Source organism: Pelecanus crispus, chromosome 15, assembly GCF_030463565.1.
Source record: "Pelecanus crispus isolate bPelCri1 chromosome 15, bPelCri1.pri, whole genome shotgun sequence".
Taxonomy (NCBI): domain Eukaryota; kingdom Metazoa; phylum Chordata; class Aves; order Pelecaniformes; family Pelecanidae; genus Pelecanus; species Pelecanus crispus.
The window spans coordinates 1,017,050-1,034,717 of record NC_134657.1 but is presented as its reverse complement, the minus strand read 5'-3'; the positions used below and the strand labels follow the sequence as shown (position 1 = coordinate 1,034,717).

General features: G+C 52.4%; 1 protein-coding gene across 7 annotated transcripts in view; it reads left to right on the top strand.

Annotated features, from left to right (window-relative positions):
• Positions 1 to 17,668, top strand: part of EPHB2 (EPH receptor B2) — a 129,630-nt gene that overhangs the window by 41,477 nt on the left and 70,485 nt on the right. For all 7 annotated transcript variants that reach the window (XM_075721523.1, XM_075721526.1, XM_075721522.1 and 4 more), the window contains one exon: positions 1,098 to 1,782. In XM_075721523.1, the coding sequence (XP_075577638.1) occupies positions 1,098 to 1,782 (685 nt within the window). The remainder of the gene's footprint in view (positions 1 to 1,097; positions 1,783 to 17,668) is intronic.

Here is a 17,668-nt window from a genome sequence, read left to right as displayed (position 1 = left end):
TACAAAGGATGGAGACAACAACAAGCACTGAAGGATTTGGAAAAAGACAGCCTGGGGAAAGGGCAGGGAGCTGGACAGGGCCAGGAGGTGTCACAGCAGCCCTGAGCTCTGCGGACACTCCTCCAGAGCTGGCAGTCAGCCATTAGTCAGCTGGGGGGAGGTTGGCTGAGCTTCCCATGGGGACATATGTCAGCTCTGAGCCGTCTTGCCAGGAAGGATGTTACTGTCATGCCATGGCTCATAGGACATCCCATAGATCCAGTTTAGGACAGCTGGGGCTGGGTCCTGTGCACACCTGCACGAGGGACCCCCAAAGCATGTTGGCTCTTGAAGGGGCAGGGATGAGGGCTACCAGCAGGATCGAGCCGAGCATCTCCCTTTTCTGCGTACGCAGTGGGGTCAGCCAGGCTTCCAGAAACCTTCCCTCCTGCCTCTGGGGAGACGCCGCTGGCTACTGGCCCATCACACAGCCGGCTGCCCGCACCAGTGCTCAGGCTACAGCCGGCGAGGAGGTTTTACGGCTGCGTTACATGCTCCTGAGAAAGCGGGTCCTGTCTGCCATGTCTGTAACTGTAGTGGCACCAGTGGGAATACATCTGCTAAAGGCATCGTGTTACTTTGCTGGGAGGCTCTACCGTACAGTGCAGCCCACGGGCGAGAGCCCCTGCTAAAGACATTACTGCCTGCAGAGGAGGTGCATGGCCCCACCGTGCCCTGCTGCCCGGCAGAGATGCTTTACCATAAATCCAGGCATGGAGCACGGTGCTGCTGGCAGTGAGATAGTCCCGAGCTCTGCTGAGGGCTTCGGCCACCTTGTCCTCACGGTGCGGAGCCTGCCTGGTGTGCAGTGTGGGTCTAACCCTGCCGGAACAGGACGGAGGCACGTAGGTACGGGGTGCTTGCAGGGTGGTGCTGGAGCTGTATCAGGGCGAGGTGCTGGGCAGTGACGGGTGCCTGCGGGTGGGATAGGCACTGTGTGCTGTAGCTGCTACAGGCAGAGCCTACCCTCTTGGCACACAGTGGGGTTGCAAAGAGGTGAGGTGGGTGGGAAACATCAGTTTGGTGCAGCCCCTTGACTTTCTGTGTCCTGTCCACAGTGGGAGGAGGTGAGCGGGTACGATGAGAACATGAACACGATTCGCACCTACCAGGTGTGCAACGTCTTTGAATCCAGCCAAAACAACTGGCTCCGGACCAAGTACATCCGGAGGCGAGGAGCGCACCGCATCCATGTGGAGATGAAATTTTCTGTCCGGGACTGCAGCAGCATCCCTAATGTCCCAGGCTCCTGTAAGGAGACTTTTAACCTCTACTATTTCGAGTCGGACTTTGACTCAGCCACCAAGACTTTTCCTAACTGGATGGAGAATCCTTGGATGAAGGTAGACACAATTGCTGCCGATGAGAGCTTCTCGCAGGTGGACCTAGGTGGACGGGTGATGAAGATTAACACCGAGGTGCGCAGTTTTGGGCCTGTCTCCAAGAATGGTTTCTACCTGGCCTTCCAGGACTATGGAGGCTGCATGTCCTTGATTGCCGTCCGTGTCTTCTACCGCAAGTGTCCCCGCGTGATCCAGAATGGGGCAGTCTTCCAAGAAACCCTGTCAGGAGCAGAGAGCACCTCACTGGTGGCAGCCCGGGGGACGTGCATCACCAACGCAGAGGAGGTGGATGTGCCAATCAAGCTGTACTGCAACGGGGATGGCGAGTGGCTGGTGCCCATCGGCCGCTGCATGTGCCGGGCGGGCTATGAGTCGGTAGAAAATGGGACTGTCTGCAGAGGTAACTGCTTGCCTTTGGTCTTGCTCTGCATGCTCGCCTCGCTGCCGGTGGGCTGTGCTGATGGTGGCAGTTGGGATTTGCAGCTGGGATCTGCACAAGCTGCCTGGGAGTGACCTCCTTGGGCAGGGGTGGGAGAGGAGCACGCGGGGATGTGGGAGCGGAGCGTGTGTGTGGACGCTAACTTCTTCCCCAGCTCCTCAGTTCCTGCCCCAGGCTCATCCATCCATTGCAGAGTTTCTGCATTACCTCCAGGTCCTCAGAGCCACCAGGTACAGGGGTGCTGGCCTGTTGCTGGTGCCCTCCATGCTCTCCAGGTCTTGGAGGGACACACATGTGTGTAGCTGTGGTGCGTGCCACTGATCTGCAGTCACCTCCCAAAATACTGGGCCTGTTTTCGCTTTGGTTTGCGCCTTGTGCCTTGGCATGGGCTGAAATGCTTCTGGGGTGAGGGGAGCGGGAGTGCAGGCACCCAAAGGTGATGCAGTGGGAGGGAGCAAGTTGTCTGCAGCATTTTCATGGTGAGGTGCAAATGGCCCAGGGTGGGACATGGTCACAGGCTGTTCAGGGCCAGGCTCACCTCTCCAGCTTGGGCACCTCGGAGCCTGGCCCCTGAGCTCCCTCAGCAGCCAGAGGTCTCCTGCCCTGTAGATGTTCTTCTGCCCCTGTAGATGTTCAAAGCAGACTCCAGGAGCACCTGCTCAGCTCAGCTGAGCACCATGGAGCCAGCATGATCCCAGGCAAGCGAGAGGCTCTGCACCACCCTCCCTGAAAGCACTGTGCCAAAACTCATCTCAGTGCTCCTCCCCAGTCATGTCTGGCATTGGGGAGGGAGAGAAAGGAGCTGCTGGGCTTATTGGGAGAGAGATGGGGACCCGAGAGCTGCATGTTTAATGGGCACCTGTGGCTGTACCATGCACAGAGCAAACCATGGCATTTGGCAAACTGACTCTTCTCCCCCGTGTCCTGGCCCACATATGGTTTTGATAGTATTGGCACACTCTGAGCAGAGCTGGGGTTTCTCTGAGATCAATTATAGATATGTCAGTGGCATTGAAGAGTGCAAGGAAGGAGCTGCATCTCCCGTCTTCTTGCTGCAGGAAGGGGTGGCTGCGTAGCACTGAGCAAGCATGGGGAAGGTGCTGGTAAGTGGGGAGACGGACACACTAGAGAGGGGGACAGACAGTCTCTGGCCATGCTTGGTTCGACTGCAGGTTGGATTGTCCCCTTGGAGAGCGCACAGCGTCTGCTGGTGGCTGGGCTGCTCACGCGTCAAGCATCCTGATGTGCTGGGGGTGTTATTTAATATCTGTGTATTGAGCTACTCCTCACTGACCCACTGAACGTCTCTTCCCACTGAGCTTGGGGTGATCAAGTGTCCTCCGGCTATAGCAGGGATGGTGCAGGGGACGGGGACAGCAAGGAAGTACTGCTGCAACACAGTGTGGAAAGGGAGCCTGGCTAATCCCAGCCTCGAAGGGAAGATGGGTGTTTTACAATGCCCAAGTGAAGCATTCGTAGCAACATCAGAAAGCCAAAATGATTCATGTCAGCTTTTCCATCTCAGCCTTTTTTTTCCCCTGAGCAGACCCAGCCCTGCACAGTGCTTTGCTCTGGTGCAACTGTGGTTTCTCGGGGCTCCCCAGTCCCGCTGACAGCTCAGCCAAGGGATGGTCCCTTTGCATGCCCAGGGCTCTCAAGACCTCCATGCAGAGCCCTGTCCCTGCAAGCATGGCCCAGTGGGGCTGGGAGCGGAGGCAGAGCAGGCAGGAGTGGGGGGCCAAGGTGGAGGGAGCAAGCAGGAGGGAGAGACCGAGTCTCCTCTTTGTCTGCGCAGCAGCAGGATTTTGGGAGGTCCGGTACCTTGGCAGCTGTTTCTCCAGCCGGTGCTGGCGTGCGCTCGGCCCCGCACTCCCCACTGTCATTAATCATGCGGTGGCCAGCAGCCTGCCGTCTCTGTGGGGCAGCTGGCTCTGGGGCTGCCTTCCCTTTCCTTTTCCCCTTCCCCTTCCCCTTCCCCTTCCCCTTCCCCTTCCCCTTCCCCTTCCCCTTCCCCTTCCCCTTCCCCTTCCCCTTCCCCTTCCCCTTCCTCTTCCCCTTCCCCTTCCCCTTTCTTCCCCTTCCCCTTCCCTTTCCCCTTCCCACATGGGGCTGCATGATAGGGGCTGGATGGGACCCCAGGGCTGTGCCAGACTGGGACACACCCTCCGTTTTCCCCCAGCAGCCCCCAGAATAGGAGTAGGGACAGGGAGGAGAGCCAGCCACGGAATTGGCAGGACAGCCGTAGCACTCCCATCCTCTCCCAGCACACCCAGTGAGCCCCACAGAGGAATGGGGAACATGCTGGTCACCCCAGCTCGGTCGGGCAGAGAAAGGGCTCTCCTCCTCAGCTTATGTCAGGAAGGACCTGTGGGGTGCAGCCCTGCATCCCTGCCCACCTCCCGTCATGTCCTTACCCCCCTGGTCCCTGCAGAGGCAGCGTACGAGCTGCCTGGTTTGGGGGACTCACTTGTACATGTGGCCGGCAGGTTTTCTCATGTTTCGAGGGGTGGGAGGGAATCTGGGCCCCTTTCCAGAAGCAAAACAAAAGCAAATCCAAGCTGGCTTTCGGGGTGAAGTGCTCTCACATGGTTGTTGCCCAAACGGGACGTGGCAGGGAGCGTGGGGGACATGGCTTACTGGTCCTGCCTCACCAAGGGCTCCCGATGGAAAAGGGCATCCTGAGCAATCGACGGCCCCTCCATGCAGCTGCAAGGCATTGGAAGGAGTTGCTCATTTTCTCTGCTGGGCTTTTCATCTGGCTAGTATAGTGCAAGCCTGCTCACGGCAGTGTACACAAGGGATATTTATGGAGGAAGTTCATGCATCTAACAGCTTAAGCTCTTCTAAGCTTGCAGCCCCAGCACAAAAGGATTTGGGGGCAGTTAACAATTCTGTGTGGTTAAGAGATTTTCATTTTGCTGGGCCTTGCTCACCAGTCCCGCAGGGCCCTGTGAGGGGCTGGCTGCTCTCTCCTCTTCGCTCTGCTCCTCCGCTCTCTTCCCTGCTCCTTCCCGCTGCACTGGCGAGGGGCTCCGTGCACGCGCCTCCCCGCACCGCCTCCCCCCCAGCGCAATACGCCCAGCCCCGTCCTCCCCGCTTCACCTTCTCCAGCTCCCTGCCTGCGTCTTTTCTCTCCATCTCCCTGTTCTTTGTCTGCTGCCTCCCCCCTTCTCCCCCGCCTGTCCCTCCCATGCAGCATATTAAGCGCATTTCTCTCTCTGCCTCCCTTATTCATTGGCTCTCCTCTGCAACGGCGGAGGCAGAGCTATTGTGCTGCCTGCTCTCTCTGTTTGGACTGGACGGTAGATGAACACTGCCTGCAAGGGTCTCTGCCTGCTCCAGGATGGCAGGTCCTGGCTGCTGGTCCTGGGTATTGAACCCTAAGTCCATCTCCAGCTCCTCTCCAGCTTTGGAGGACATCTGCCCGTGTGTCTGATCGCTGCATTCACAGCGGGCAGCCTCTTCTTTGTTGCACTCATACAGCGCCAAGCACGGGGAGTCCTGGTCTTGCTGTGGTAACAAGGGATGGTTTTGCCCTTCAGAAGCTGGTGGTGACACTCTTTTGCTATCAGACACAAGTAGCATCATCCCTTGGGGTCACAGGCATTTCTGAGGAGGAGAGGAGTGGGTAATGTACTGGGAATAGGAGAAACCTGGTCACCGAGGTGGTCTGTGGGAGATCCAGGCTGCCACCTGTCTTCTCCAACTCAAGGTGGAGCTGGGCCACCCCTGTATGTCCCCTTTGGAGCCCCCACTGCCTTCTTCCTGCTCCTTCCCTGGGGGGCAGAGCCAGGAGAGAGGATGTGAGGGTCCTGACCCAGCTCCAGCACCCAGCCTGGTGCCGGTCCTGTCCAGCCCTACCAACACCACAGCCCGGTTCCACCACCACAGCCCAGTTCCACCACTGACCCAGCTGGATACTCCCCAGTCAGCTCCAGCACTGACTCAGCCCAAGTCCAGCTCTAAAGGGAGAAGCGTGACATCCAGGGTTATTGCTGTAGCAGGCTGGCATGTGGGGTATCCCAGTCTGGGGCTGTATAGGGCTGGCTGGGAGGTTTTGGTAGGGCTGTGCCCTTGCAGATGTGTGTCCTGCAGGTGGATTCTATGACAGGCTTTTCTGCCTACACTTACATGTTATTTTGAGGTCCGGCGCAGCAGATTTGCCACCACCCACCGTGTGCTGGGGATGTGGGTGCAGAGGCAGTGATGTGCGTGTACACATGTGTCAAGGACCCAAGACCCATTGCAGAGGTGTGGGAAGCAGTGGGTGTCTGTCCCAGCTCTGCTATGCTTGGGTTTCTGAGGGGGGGGCAAGCATGTGCTAAGGGCTTGGAGGGGCATGCAGCTTTGTGATGTGCTGGAGAAGGGTATGTCCTAGCTGTCTTACAGTCACGTCCCATAAGTACGTGATGTTTTGAAGATAAGAGGCTATTTATGGCTCCATGCCTGTTTCGGGTCTGGGCCTCCACTGATAATGTTGGACCCAGCCAATAAATTGTAAGGCCCTAGGGATAATTAAGTTCTTACAGGAAGCATTCCTGGTTGAGCTGGAGCAGATACAGCCAATCGTGATGTAAATGTTTCCAGAGATGGAGAATTGCCCGCTAAATACTTCCAGCGGTTGCTCCTGTCTTCTTACCCCCAGCTGTGCCTGGTGCTCAGACCCTGGTGAACTTTGTCCCTCACCACACCTCTGCTTTCCGTGTACCTGTTTAAGAGTAATCCTTAGCCCCCAGTCCTCTGGTAAGGTTTTTGGCCAGTTTTTTTAGCTCTTCTCAGCCCTTGGCTTTAGCCTTTCCATTGGCAGATCCACCATCCCACGTACAGGATGCTCGTAGCAATCAGCTGAGTGCCAGAGGGGATGCTGAGATTTCCCTCTTCCTATATCCCCCCCCTTTGCTTTAACCATTTTGGCAATGGTGTTTCTCTGGGTGCTTTTGAAGGATCCTTTTCCTTCCCAGTGGGACTGGGAGCAGATAACCACTGTGGCCCTCATCCTTGTCCCTGGAGGTGTGTTTTGACATGTGTTTGTACTGAAATGCACATTCCTTGCTTGTGCCCAGATTGCTGTGTATCAGGAACCCATCATCTTCAGTATTTACCACACGACAACTTCCATGTCATCAGCTAACTTTATTGGGAATGCTTTGGGCTTTCTCCTGGGTCATTGATAAAAATGTTAAATAGCCCAGAGGCACGAACCAAATTTGTTGGCTCTAGTAGAAACAGACCTGCTCTCTGCACATTCCCTGCTTAGATCTCAGACCATAGCAGTATCAGCTCGCCAAGTTTTAATGCATTGAATATGTCCCACAGTGTCGGTGGACCCTCTAATTTCTGAATCAAAATATCGTGTGTTACCAAGGGAAATGCTCTGCAGAAGTTTGGGTGCGTTGCATTAATGCTGTTACCTCTCCCAGCCAATCTTGTAATTGCATCAAAAAACCATATGAGGCTAATTTGCCTTAATCTGTTTTCCATAAATGTACGTAGGTTGGCACTAGTATTACTACCTTCCTTTAATCCTTCGCTGACCAAATCCTGTAGCTGGCACATCCTTATTTGACTGGTACTGACGCTGCAGTGGTAGTCCAAAAATAGCCAAGACTGCCTCATTTAACAAATAGCTTTTTCCTACATCTCTGAAACATCCTACTACTTCATGGCATGTGGAAAGTGAACATTAACTGTCCACTCGTTCATCAGCCATCTCTTTAAAAACTCTTAGGTAGATGCTATCCTGACATACTGATTTAACAATGTTTAACTTTAGTAGCTGCTATTTAACATCTTGAGTTACTGCTGGAATGGAAAGTATTTCACCATCATCCTATAAGATGATTACATCACCTGGCTTCTTCCCAAGTACAAAACAAGAATTTGTCTGCCTTTTCTACAGGGTTGTTGACAATTTGAATGCTCCCAACCGGCCATGGCTCGATGTCATTGTGGATACTGCTCTTTGGGCTTCTCCCTCTCCTCCCTCTCTGTCTGGGAAGCAAGAATACAGCGTCTTTCTTTCCATTGCTTTGATTCTTCTCCCTCCTGCTTCTTGCCGACCTCTCCATGTTGTGAATCCAATTAGGGCTGTGGTGGGGATTGCAGCTGCTCGGTGTTAACCACTCCAAGCCTGCTCAGTGCACCCTGGAGTTGGAGGAGATGCCAGCTTGTCCTCTGCACGTTGTTGGGTAGTGTTTGGGCTTCTGAGGGGTGGGGTAGGACCAGGGGGAGCCTAGCAGAGCAAGGGTGTGTCAGACGGAGGGGGATGAGGCATTTATTTTCTGGCAGTCCAAAGCCTCAAGAGATGCTGACCTCACGAGGAGGGTCGCATGTGGTCCAGGAACGGGGCAGGACGTCTGCTGCTGAAGGAGGGAGATGGACGTCTCACCTCAGAATAGGAAATGCTGCTTCTGAGGGACTGGACCTTCATGGCCAAAAGGAGACAAAGGAAATGAGAACTGCTTTCTCATTTTGCTTTCAAGACAAGGGATGGGCTGAGACCTTCCACAAAAGTCTTTTCTCTATAGAGAAAGGGAGGAGATGAGGTTTTCCAGGAGGAGTGCGATTTTTGAACAGTAGGAGTATTGCAGAGCTCTCTTAGCCCTGTTGTGAAGGTATAGGAAAGGCCCTAGCAGTGTCACAGAAGATAACCCAAGAGCAGCCCGATGGAAGCTTGGAGGGGAACAGCATATTCTCATTTATTAGTATGGGCAGGTCATGAGTCCCTTGGATTGGAGGAAGGGATGGAGATCTCAGGTCCAGCAAAACCCATTGGGAGTTTCCTGATGGAAATGATGGCCATCCCCAGGAATTCTCAGAGACACATGGTGGAGTTTTGCATTGCCACTGTCTGCCATAGCTGCTGCTTCCCAGTCCCTTTGCATGAGGCCTTTCTTCTCTCTGCTCAAGGTCCTCCCCCACAGAGCTGCAGGGCAGGTCTCTGCTCCCCTTCCCACTCTGGGACAGGTTGCATCCCCCATCCTTACTCCCCAGACATTTCGTTGTGCTGGGATCAGCAAGAAGATGGGAGGGGATGGGTGAAAGCAGAGCTGGAGAGTCTCCGCTGGCGAAAGAGTGATGTCCCCCCTGACCCTCCATGTGCACTGACACGTCCTGGGTGCAGGGATGGGAGCCCCATTGTAACACGGGTGCTTTCATGGAGCTGACGTCTGTACCGATAAGAAAATCCCCTGCTGACTTATTTTTACAGATGAAACAGCGTTTTGGATCAAATACCACATTCCTAGTATTGCTACACCCATGTGAGGGGGGAATAGCGGCTCTGGCAGCATCCCGTGCTGACGCTGGCGGGAGAGCAGCATTTATTCCAGCTTTTCCTCTCTCTCCTTCATAGGCCTCCCTTCCCCCCACCCGCCCCCCCCTTTTTTTTTTTCTGAGAAAAGTGGTAAACATTAATAGGAACTGGAATGAATAGCTGGGATCCAGGCCCAGGCTTCCAAGATTTTAACTCATTATTGCCATAAAATGAAGGGAACATATTTTTTACCATTAGTTTTTCCTTTGAATCAAAGTGCTCAGAGATCTGGGAGGCAAGGAGAGTTTTTCCCTGAATTCATCAGAGTGCTGAATCTTTATGGGGAAAGAGGAAAATATTCATGTAACTTGAGGAAAATTGGAGAAAATGCTGCTTTTGAGGATTTTTTTGTTTTTTTCATTTGAGATTTTTCTGTGAGTCGGGCCAAAGCCAAGAGATTATTTTGAACATTTAATTTTGGGAAATACCCTCAGACATTCTCTGCGCTGATTTAAAGTTATTTGATGTCAGATGATACCTCGTAAGAGCACAGTTATTTTATTTTAGCGATACAAGGTAAAAATCTTACAGAAAATTTAATCTTGAAGCCATGATTAGCTTAATTAGCTCCAGGGAAACTCTTTATTGTTCCCCATATGCCTTAGAAACATAGTATATCACTGAAAAGTATACATAAAAGTCCCCATAAAGGTTAGGAAATGGAATCAAAGTGTTCATAGCTCACATGATGGCTGTGTTTACATAGACCAAACTTCAAACAACGTTCAATTAGGTCTGGCCAAGCAAAATACACAACATTTTCACATTTTGAAGGAGACCTTAAGTTAGGTGACACTGATCCATGATACTCAGTCCTTGAGTGGACAAATGTTATAACTTAAACGCCGTAAGGAAGGAGTTGCATGAAGGATGCAGAGCAAAACCAGGCAAAAGTGCAGTGAGTGCCGTCCAGTGAGTTTGAGGTATCCCCTCATTGCATTCATTTCTTGGCATTTGGGGAAGTGGCATCTAAGAAAAGAAAATAAAAAAACCAAAAAATGTTGCTAGGTATTAAAAAGAGAAGAGACATGAAAGAAGGGGCACAGCCTGGCAGACCGTGGGACGTGGCCAGCAGCTGGTTTAAGGCAGGGCTGCAGAGCGCTGCCGTGCTTTGGGTGCGCTGTGGCCATATTGAAAATATATTTATAAGCAGAAGAGGCTCTGAACCAGCATCCTTGACTTCCTCCCTGCCAGCGAGCTTCAGCAGGAGTCTTCTGAGTGAGCAGCAGCCCCATGCCTGCCTAGCTCGGATGCCTTTGCTGGAGTCCAGCATCTGCCCAAAAAGTGGGGAAACTGGTTGTAGTACATGAGAAACCAGTAATTTGCAGAATGACAGGTCTTACAGGCTGGAAAATAGGGAACAAGGTATAGCATGAGCAGGAGACTGCAAGTCACTGGGTCTCGGAAAGCATCCTGTTAAAAAAAAAGTCCTACTGAGACCCAGAGCTACCAACTCAGTGCATTGCTCTTCCTGCATCCTTTTCTTTGAAAGGCATCTGGCAGGGGGGACCTGTGTGAACACAATGTGTTCTGTAGGTGGGTGACTCCTGTGAGGCAAGGTCTTCAAAGACAGAGAGCTCTTCTTCGCTTCAGCGGGTTGAAATGACACCTGCCAAGGTGTTAGCATCTTTCCGGAGTCCTTGGAGGTAAACGAGATATTGGCTTTGCTTTTTGTGTCAGAAACCAGAGAAACCTTTGCGAAAACCCATCTCATGGTTTCGGTTGGCCAAAGGGGCTCTTGATGCTTAAGTGTACGATGCTGTGCTCAAGCATATCCCAAGCACTTGGGCTGGCTCACCCCTCCGCAATGCGCTGTGGGTACCACAGTGATGCTGCAGCCGCAGCCAGGGAGGTGATGGGCATGCCTAGGCCACGAGGTGAGGGTCCCATTGGAGGTCCACAGGTTTGGTGGGTGATGGCTTGAAATAACTCGTATGGGTAATGGAGCAAATTCAGAATGGATTTTGAGAGAATATCTGGTTCTGCAGTATTTGGGCACTGACAATTTTCAAGGATGACAAGCTCCTACTTGCAAAGTCTTTTTGCACTTTCAGACTATTGTCATATCCAGAGCTCACAGAGACCCTGTGTTGAAGAAGACAATCTTTAAGTCTGAAACCAAATCTGGCCATTTCCTTTCAAAATCTTATGATCCCGGAGTACCACAGTTGTTACACCTGCAGCTGTGACAGGAGACAGGACCAGAGTGAACAATAAATGGACACGTGATAAAGGCTTTATTCATTTCCAACTAGCAAAATGCCCAAACCCTCAAGATTAGTAAGAATTAAAGTGCAGCCTGAAGTGGAGCCCATGAAGTAGAGTAACATAGATGCTTTGCTCCAAATGTCATTTCTCCCAGCCTGATGGCTTTTGAAAAGATTGTAGTGACTTCTGAAGCAGCTGTAGTAACAGATAATACTTGTCAAACAGCACACTCCATTAAATGCATGATATCTGCCTTTTTATGGCATCGGCTCTCCAGGAGGCTTTCTGCGGAGACATGGGAAGGGTCTGTGCAGCATCAGGGGCATGTTTGCTCTCAGACATCAGCCGGTGGTTTCCATCATGCCATTCCACCTTTCTCCCTGCCCTTCAGGAGAGCCGTTCCTGAGCACGGTGTCTGCATCCTCCTGGGGTGTGCAGAGCAGATGGATGCGGGCTGGTGCCCCGTGCAGCGGCCCAAAGTGCCCACACACATGGAGCATCAAGGGACAGGCAGGATGCGGGACACTGCTGGGCATCAGACCCTTAACTGGGGATTTCTAAGGTGCTGATCTCTCTCCTGAGGCATTTCAGTGGAAACCAACTGTTTTTTCGTGAGCCTTTCTCTGCCCCTTTCCCTCCCCTCCCTTTTTCCTTATCCCCCCAAGTCTCGGTGACAATTCTCCAGATGTCCGTATTGCTGTAACCACGATCAAGAGCATTATTTTGGCAGATAATTTACCCATTCATATCCACCTGAGGGGGCTCAGGATCCTACAGCACCATCTTTGGCTCGCAGGGAGCTGTGACGAGGGAGGAGGAGGAGGAGGCAATGCCTCGAGCTGCCCGGGCAGCGGATGCTGGAGCTACTCTTTCATGCCAGCCATCATCCAGAGGATTCCTGTAGCTGAAGGCACGAAGCTTAGGAGGGTTTACCACAGTGGAAATGCTACTGCTGCAGGCCTTTCCTTGCAACATGGCGAGCAAAATTAATTCTGAGCTTTTCAGTGTATATGCACAGCCCTCGCTAATAAAACAGAAAGAGTAGAAGTGGAAAACAGGATTAGGAGAAACATTTGGGGAATGACTTACAACCAGAGAAGCTTCTCGTTCACCTTTCCCTGCTGTGCACCCCAATGATGAATTAAAAATTGCCTGCATTTGCCATTGCATTGCTACTAGCAGTCCACAGTGTGCTTCCTGGCACGTGGTGCCTTGCCAGCCTTCCTCTCATTTGGAGGAGGCGAACAAAGCTGTAATTTTCAGTCACCTTCACAAGTACAGTGGTTATGCTGTTACCATCACCTACGTCAGCTTGGACATTGATCCAAGCAATAATGTTGGTGTTTTACTCTCAATTTACACCCTAGGAGTAGACGTGTGGCACTGACTGAAGAATAAGAGATGGGGTAGCTGTTGGAAAAATTATCTCCAGGCTTTCTCAAGTTCAGTCTTCCAGCTGTGGCTGTGCAAATCCTAGCCTTAGGACCTGCAAAAGGTCTGCAGTGCTGGAAAAGGCAGGGTGCACCGGATCGCCCCCGGTTACTGCTTATGCTGGTTGTTCTGCTTTCTAAAGAGGATTAGGAAGCCAGAAGAGGAACTTTATCATGCCCACTGCTTACTCACGTTGCCACCATGGGTATGGTTAATTTGCAAATAGAGTGACAAATCTAAGCATGTGTATCTTCAGGATACCCTATAATTAGAACTGGTCTTTTTTTTTCTTCTGGAAAGGTTTTTGCTGTCTGGCTCAGATGGAAGCGATCCCAGTTTGTTTTTGTTTCTCTTGAATTAGAGTGCTGCTGCTCTTTCCAGGATTTCCCAGGCAAAAATATGTGCATGGGGACCTGCCCAACGTGCACGGTGGTTACTTTAGGACATGTTGAGCCCAATGCACGTGCACTTCACATGCAGCCTGTGTATGCTGGACATCTTCAATGATTTTGGGTGCATTTGGCTCTCTGCACCTCTGCAGGGGCCACAGCAGGAATTTGCCTGTGTGCAAGGGCTGGTTTTCTGGTGCTTCCAGCTGCAAGGCAGATATCAAGCAGAGTGTGGGAAGAGGGGTTATGTGTGGGAAAGCAGTAAAAACATAATGTACGGAGCTGAGCAGAGCGTTCAGACTGGACGCAAGTGCAATTTTGCCACTCAGTCCTGCCTAAAGAAGAGAGGTTAGCATGACATGTTTCTCTGGCAGCAGAAGTCCGCCCTCCAGACTGGGTGCCTGACACCAGGGCTGCCTTGGCTGCTGCCATGAGAATGGGTCAGAAGGGCCTTGGTGGAAACCAGGAGGAGGTTCCTGAGCTGGGGATGGGGTGGCAGGACATGGGACCACCACTGCTGTGCCAACCCAACCGTGCTGCATATGTTGGGGGGGGGTGGGCCCTGAGATGGGGTTTCCATGGAAACCAGAGCCATGATTTGCTGCACGCTGATGTGCTGGAAGGCCAAAAGCAAATGCGGGTGGAAGGGAGGAAGCAGCATATGGTGGACAACATGCCCTCCCTGGGGACCTTCATCCCTGAGTGCAGAGGAGACAAGGGAAGGAGGACATTTCGGTACCCTGAGCTTGCTTGCCATCTCCCTGAAGCTCAGAGCATGGCGGGGAGCAAGGGCCAGCCCTGGCAGAGGGCTCCCAGGGGGCAGTGTCCGTACGTGGGGTGTCTGGCGCAGCATGTGCTCCTGCTGTGGCGAGGGCTGCTTAGCCCAGGATGAGCTTGCAAGGATGCAGCATCATGACAGAGCTCCACGCCAGCCTAGATAGCTCATTAACAAGGAGCATTAATTAATTAGCCTGGGAGGAGCTGCAGCAATAGCGCTTTTGGTGTTTGGTCTGTAGCCTCTGCCTGTGTGCATCACCTCTGTGTGCATCGTGGCTTCCCCGGCGAGGCACCGTGGCGTGTGGGTACCACTGCTGGAGGGTGACAAGGGCAGATCAAGACAGGGGTGAGAGACCAGACAGGGTGAAGGTGACACCCCTGGGCAGAGACATGTGCAGACAGGTCAAGCAGGAGGGTGGGATGCCATCAGACAGCTGCTGGGTCCCAACACAGGCACATCTGGCTCAGATCTGGTGCAAAGTGTGAGGCTTGCAGGGGTCCCAGGTATTTTGTCTTGCTGTGAGCTGACTTGCTGGACCCTCCTTGGACTGCAGGTGTGCACGTCTCTCGTGCCCTGCGGGTGCGTGGCATTGCCCTGGCACCGATGCCTCTGCACCCTTGGGCTGGCCTGCCCGCGTCCCTGCTGTCACACGCCATCTTCGAACCTGTGGGCCGGGTTGCTGCTGCAGCAGCGATGAGTGCTGGAGCTGCTAGCAGGCTGGAAATGTCTTTTGTCAAAGCTTGAGATGCCTCCAACCTCCTTTAATTAAAGACAATTACTGCTTTCAGCCCCTCTTCACAGCTCAGCTGGGCTGTTTGCAAACACACAGCTGCGGGAGTCTTTGTGCCCCTCTCTGAGTCCTGCTTCCCTGGAGACGCACAGAGGTTTCTTTATTATCAGCATTATGGCTAGCGAGCAGCTGAGGAGGAGGAGGGGGCGTCCTGGGCTCCTGGGGTGTTCTGAGGTGCAGTGCTGACTCTGCAGGGCAGCCTGGAGCAACCCTGCCTGCTCGTGTCCAGCCTTCCCTGCAAAACCTTCTGCATGGTAAAGCAGCACACAGTGCTGCACTGCTCACGGAGAGTGGCTTTTGCCAGAGGCGTGAAGAGAAACAAAGCGGGGCTGAATGGTAATGGAGGAATTTCGGCTGCAGAGAAGGTGGCTCTGGCCCTGGCTGCAGAAACAGGACTGAGCAGACATGGGCTGTGAGCTCTGAATATGTCCTTTTAAATAATGCTCTGCTGAGTTAGCCATGACTTTGCATGCTCGTGTAAAGAGGCTGCTTCGCCTCACTGTAGGAGCTGCACCAGGCAGGCCAACTTTGTGCTTTCTCAACCGAACTGCGCTCAGAAAAAAATCTGAAACATCCTGTAACCAATAACCCCCCTTTCTGTGCTTGAATAACTTGGAGGCAGCCAAATGGAGCTTAACCAAACTTTCCAAAATAGTCAGGGTTGGCGCAAGAACAAGCAGCATCCACTGCAGCCCTCTGGGATGCTCTTTCCAAAAATACAAGCCCCGGTGCAGCGGCGGCGCGTGAAGCTGTCTCGTAGCCCTGGCTCTCATATGGATCCAGCCTCACTCTGCAGTGCTGCGTCCAACCCCAGATGCTGTGGCCAAGGCCATGGCTTCTCCGTTTTCAGGTGCTAATGGTCTCCTCGGGGAGGAGTTGGGGCGGGAGAGGCTAGGAGGCAGGCCACTGCCTGCCTTGGAAGCGTTTGGTTGTTAAATCTATCATGGGGCCCTGAGTGGTAAGTGCTCAGCCTTCAGGCTCAGGGGAGCCAAGATCCTTTTTGAGCTACTAACAGCCTGACACTGCTCTGTCTTCTCAAATTCATTTTGCAGCGCCGATTCCCTGGCGAGCACTAATCACTGGGCTGAGCATGAAGGGAAACATACCCCTCAAATGGGAAGCCCAGAAGCTCTTTCCCCTTAAACAGCCTCTCTGTGGACATCTTGTTTTGGGGTGGTTTCTTATTCCACAGAAGGCTCCTGGAGGCCAGCAGAAGAGTTGGAGCAGCCTCCTAGAACAGGTTTAAATGGACACGCGTGCACCGTGCTGTGGGTTTAGCACAGGTGGCAGACGGGCAGGGTTGGACACCTGTTGCAAGGGCAAAGACCAGGGCTTCAGAGACCCTGTTGCTGCAGCGTTCATGTCTGTGGGATGCTGGGGCTCTGGGGACACAGACCATGGTCTTTAGTGCGACATCATGCTGCAGGTCCTGCTGCTGTCATGGGAGACCATGACTGTCCTTAGCCCATCGACTAGGGCACTCCACTCATAGACAGCTCAGTAGAGCAAAGTGCCTTCATTTGGCACCCCCTCCAGCTCCTGTTCCAGGTGTTGCCGTTGTTAACTTGGCTCACCAAAAGGTGTGTGTTCGGGGGTGGATCATGCTTTAGAAGTGGACATCCTCCAGGTTATGTCCCCTGGCTCTTGGTAGCTGGAGGATGCTGACCAGTTGGTCCAGACAGATGCAGAAACACATCCAAGAGGTGTCTGAGAGTTTCCCACATGTTGAGCATGACTGCGTGTGTGATGGAAAAAATGACCTTTCCAGAAACGCCTTGGTGTTTATCGGTTTGCAAACGTTTTTACTGGCTAGACAGTAGGAGGAATAAGGGATGGATAGAGTGCTGATTCCTCCTGTCTTCTGGCATACTGTTCATATTTTCGGTGCCCACAGTGCCTTGTGACAGCAAGTTGTGCAATTTAATTATGCACCATGTTAAAAAATATGTCCTTGCATACTGTAAGAAATTGCAAGCAATCTATTCTCATTCATGTCTCCTATATTTCTGATGGCTTTATATACCTCCCTGAGTGGTCTCTTTTCAAATGGGAGGTCCTGAGTTGATTGACTCTCCATATGGAAGCTGCTCTGTATCCCTAATAATTTTTATCATCTATCTCATGACCTTGTCTAAGGGTGACCACCACTGCAAACACTGTTCAAAATGTGACTCCATGCAATGGCTTAATAACATTCCTGTTTTGCACTGTGTTCCTTTCTTAATAATTCCTTACATTTTCTCATTTTTTTTGATGACGGATGAGCTTTGAACTGATGTTTTCAGAGAATTATCTCTAGTGCTGCCGAGATCTCCTCCCTGCATGTTAATAGCTAATTTAGTGCCCATCATTGTGTTTGTATAATTAGGGCTCTTCTCCCCCAAGTGCATTAGTTTCCTTTTGTCACCACTGAATTTCATTTGCCTTGTTATTGCCCAGTCACTCAGCTCCCTGAGATCTTGCTGTCACTCTTTGCGAGTGGCTTTAGCTCTGGTAAACCTGGCTCATTTGGGGACATCAGGAGGCTATACTGTGTCACTCATCACCCCCTGCTCCGACCTGCAGGTGGATGCTCAGGGTGGCTCCTTGTTCTGGCACCACAATGATCGACATCCTCAGCATCTGCATGAATATGTGCATTCGCAGGGAAATTATTCATGCATTACACAGTGGCTGGTCACCCTTAGTGGGCCTGAACTCTGGGTGCCCCTCGGGAATGTGTCACATTGCTGGGATTTTCTGTCTGCACGGTGTTTTTTTGGACATGTTGAGCTCTGTTCCAGATCTCAGTGCGGTTTCTTCAACTGCTATTAGGCTAGTAGAGCCACTTTGTCTCTTGTCTCAGGAGGCTCTTTCCCAGTGTCAGAGGAGGATCACATCACGTGCTTGTGCAGAATGGTGGAGGGATGCAGCTTTGACTAGGTGGGTTGCTCAGC